A 2,870-nucleotide genomic window follows, 5' to 3' on the forward strand; every position below is an offset into this window, starting at 1 on the left:
GGCCAACTAGCAAGATACTGAAGCTTGGCCCAGTGGGAGATTCCTCCATCCACACAGTTTAGCGAGGTAGGAGGAGTCTGTTGCACTTTTTCCATCTGACCATAGAAAATCTGCATATAATCTATAGGTGTATGGCCGACTTTAGTCTACTTTATAGTTAGGGGCACTTTTTTATTCACACTTGCTTTTGGCACAGAAAGCTCCTTGCAGAGATTTCCTAACGTGCCTTGTGAAAGTCAAAATAAGCCCATGTTCCATGATTACTGAATATGAATTTTAAATGAATTATACCTTCTGTGTGTTTCTTTACTCTTCCAGAATGAAATGAATTCAGTAGCCTCCCTTGGACTGTTTTTTAAAGATGGCATCAAACGCATTGATTACATCTTGGTATACAAGAAGTCAAGTCTGCAGATTGAAAAACGAAGCACCTTCGAGAAGAACCTGAGAGCCGAGGGGTTAATGTTGGAGCGAGAAGTAAGTCTATGTCATAAAATGTCTCCAGCCTAAAATACTGAACTGGAAACACTGGTAATGAATTTCTTCATCTCCTCTCCCCTCGTCACCATTATTTTTTATATAGCTGGTTGTTTTCCTCTACGTGCCGTCAATTAAAATATTAATGGGGAGGCTGTGTGCCTGCTTTTAGTCCTTAACATTAAATCAATTTCAGCTGACTGCGATTCTCCCAGTTGCTGTGGCGGATGTTTTATAATCACTAGAGTGCCTGGTGTCTAGCAACAAGAAGCACTTTATCTCGCAGCACATACTAGGAAATCTAATCTACTTTATTCAAATGACTAAATAACCTAATCAGTAAAAGATCATAAAGGGGTCGAATTATAAACAATGCACAGGCCCTTCACCCTGGGCATATCTGTGAACATTTTGGGGTAAATATTGCAAAAAACGAATGTTCTAATATATTTTCCCCAGTTTGAATGTAGTGTGTTGTGATAATACATTATGGCCTCTAGATGGAGCTGAGGAGCATAGGAAATAAATACTTATATACAACAAGTCTAACAATAAACTTCTATAACTTGTTACATGTTGGTCTGTTGGAGTGTATCACTGGGCAATTATTTTATATTTTTTTTTAGTTTTGGGGGGCATGGGGAAGGGTTTGACCCTCTGTCAAACTTTGTTGTTGTCTGTAATTCATCCTTATGTGTGTCCTGATGCTTTTTGTCATCGACACAGAAAGTGGGGGTAAATCCAACATTTTAGAGTTACCCCTACAACAAAAGATATCCAACTGGGACAGTTGTTCCGAGAACAACTGTCTAAGAGGGGATTTAACTCATTTAGGAGATTTGCTCTCACTTCCTGTTGCATCTCTGCAGCAGGAAGGAAAGGGACATTTCCAAAATGGTACACAAATACTTAGATGTGATTCCTTTACTTTTAAATAACAACTCTGGGGAAAATTGTATAAACCCATGAAGTGGGGCTACTCCCGCACTGCAAGGGTTAAGTGTTTGTTTTTGTCTAGGTTAAAAAAAAAAGTTATACTCACTGGGTTGAACAAGCCAGCTTGTTCTTGGACCATTTCATCCAGCCTCTCTCCCCCTCCACTGCAGCGGTCGAAGGTTCCATAAATCATAGATGTGAGGATGCTAAGGAACATTCCAAAGCTGCAGAGGAGAAGGAAGCAGACTTCAGTGACCGGAGAAGCAAGCAAGCGGCCCAGTGGTTCAGCTAAGTAAATTTTTTCTAGCACCAAGACAAAAATGAGCACTTAACCCTTGCAGTGTGAGGGTAGCCCCAGTGCAAGGGTTAAGACCACTTCTGCCTGGAGAACTTCTTTAAATGTTTTCATGTAAAGCTGAACTCCAGGCAAGTAACTCTATAGATAGTTGAAATAGTGATATGGGAACTTTAATGCTTGCCAAATGATTTGCAATTCTGTGAGGCCAATCTTGTTATCCAAACAGCACAGCCTGATCAATGTCCACTGCACAGCTCAGTTAAAATCACATCCCCAACATGCTGATTCTACAGAGGTGGTATGCTGAGTCTTCAACCTGCTGAAGTATGTTCCTCCTGTCAGCATACTACCTGTCAGCACAGGGGCACGGGGCCGTACATACTGTAGTGTAAATGGGCCCTTATAATACAGAAAACTCCTTTAATAATGCATATAAATATTTCTACAGATACAGAATACATATCAAATTATTTCATCTTATATCTGCCTAAAATATCAATATTAGTTTTACTTAGAGACTAAAAAGCAGCCTCTATGGTTGTCCAGATTGCCACCTCTCCATGCAGGCAATCACTGAGCTCTTCTCCATTTATCAGTTGTCTTCTTAGCATTCCAGTACCAGGTAGCATGATGCTGTAACATATCCAGATGCAGGCTGCAGACGTTAGGTCTTGTATAACCAATGTGCTGTACGCAAATGCTCCATTAATGTGGATAAAGCTATGACAAGATTTTCTGCTGTCACAGTCCTTTTGTCACTTGATTAGATGATGGCTCCATTAGTTCGAGTAGTTGTTTGGTAATAGGTGTTCTCATAGCAGATAATGGATATCTGCTACAGGCATCAACATTCTTCCAATGCACTTTAATGAAAACCGCAACAAGACAGTTGATGAACTCAAACGTAATCTTAGAGGACTATGTATACCTAAAATTCTATTAAGGAAGTTAAATATCTCTGTAGGATTTTCCTTGCTCAGGGACATCAACCTGCGCCATATTAACCAGTTGACATCCGCGGTGTTAAACCCCCTTCCTATCCAGGCCATTTTTCAGTATTCAGCGCTGCGGTACTTTGACTGACATTTATTCCGTCATGCAGCGCTGTACTGAGATGTATTTTATACCTTTTTTTGGGGACAGATAGAGCTTTCTTTTG

The 2,870-nt window shown here is 40.3% G+C and overlaps 1 protein-coding gene across 1 annotated transcript in view; it reads left to right on the top strand.

Moving 5' to 3' along the window:
* The first annotated feature begins 318 nt into the window (after window positions 1–318).
* Window positions 319–2,870, top strand: part of LOC108793133 (anoctamin-3-like) — a 110,241-nt gene continuing 107,689 nt past the window's right edge. The window contains exon 1 of the mRNA XM_018564089.1: window positions 319–477. Within this exon, the coding sequence (XP_018419591.1) occupies window positions 325–477 (153 nt within the window). The 5' untranslated portion in view covers window positions 319–324. The remainder of the gene's footprint in view (window positions 478–2,870) is intronic.

The sequence above is a fragment of the Nanorana parkeri genome, unplaced genomic scaffold (assembly GCF_000935625.1).
Source record: "Nanorana parkeri isolate BGI_ZX_2015 unplaced genomic scaffold, ASM93562v1 scaffold724, whole genome shotgun sequence".
NCBI lineage: Eukaryota > Metazoa > Chordata > Amphibia > Anura > Dicroglossidae > Nanorana > Nanorana parkeri.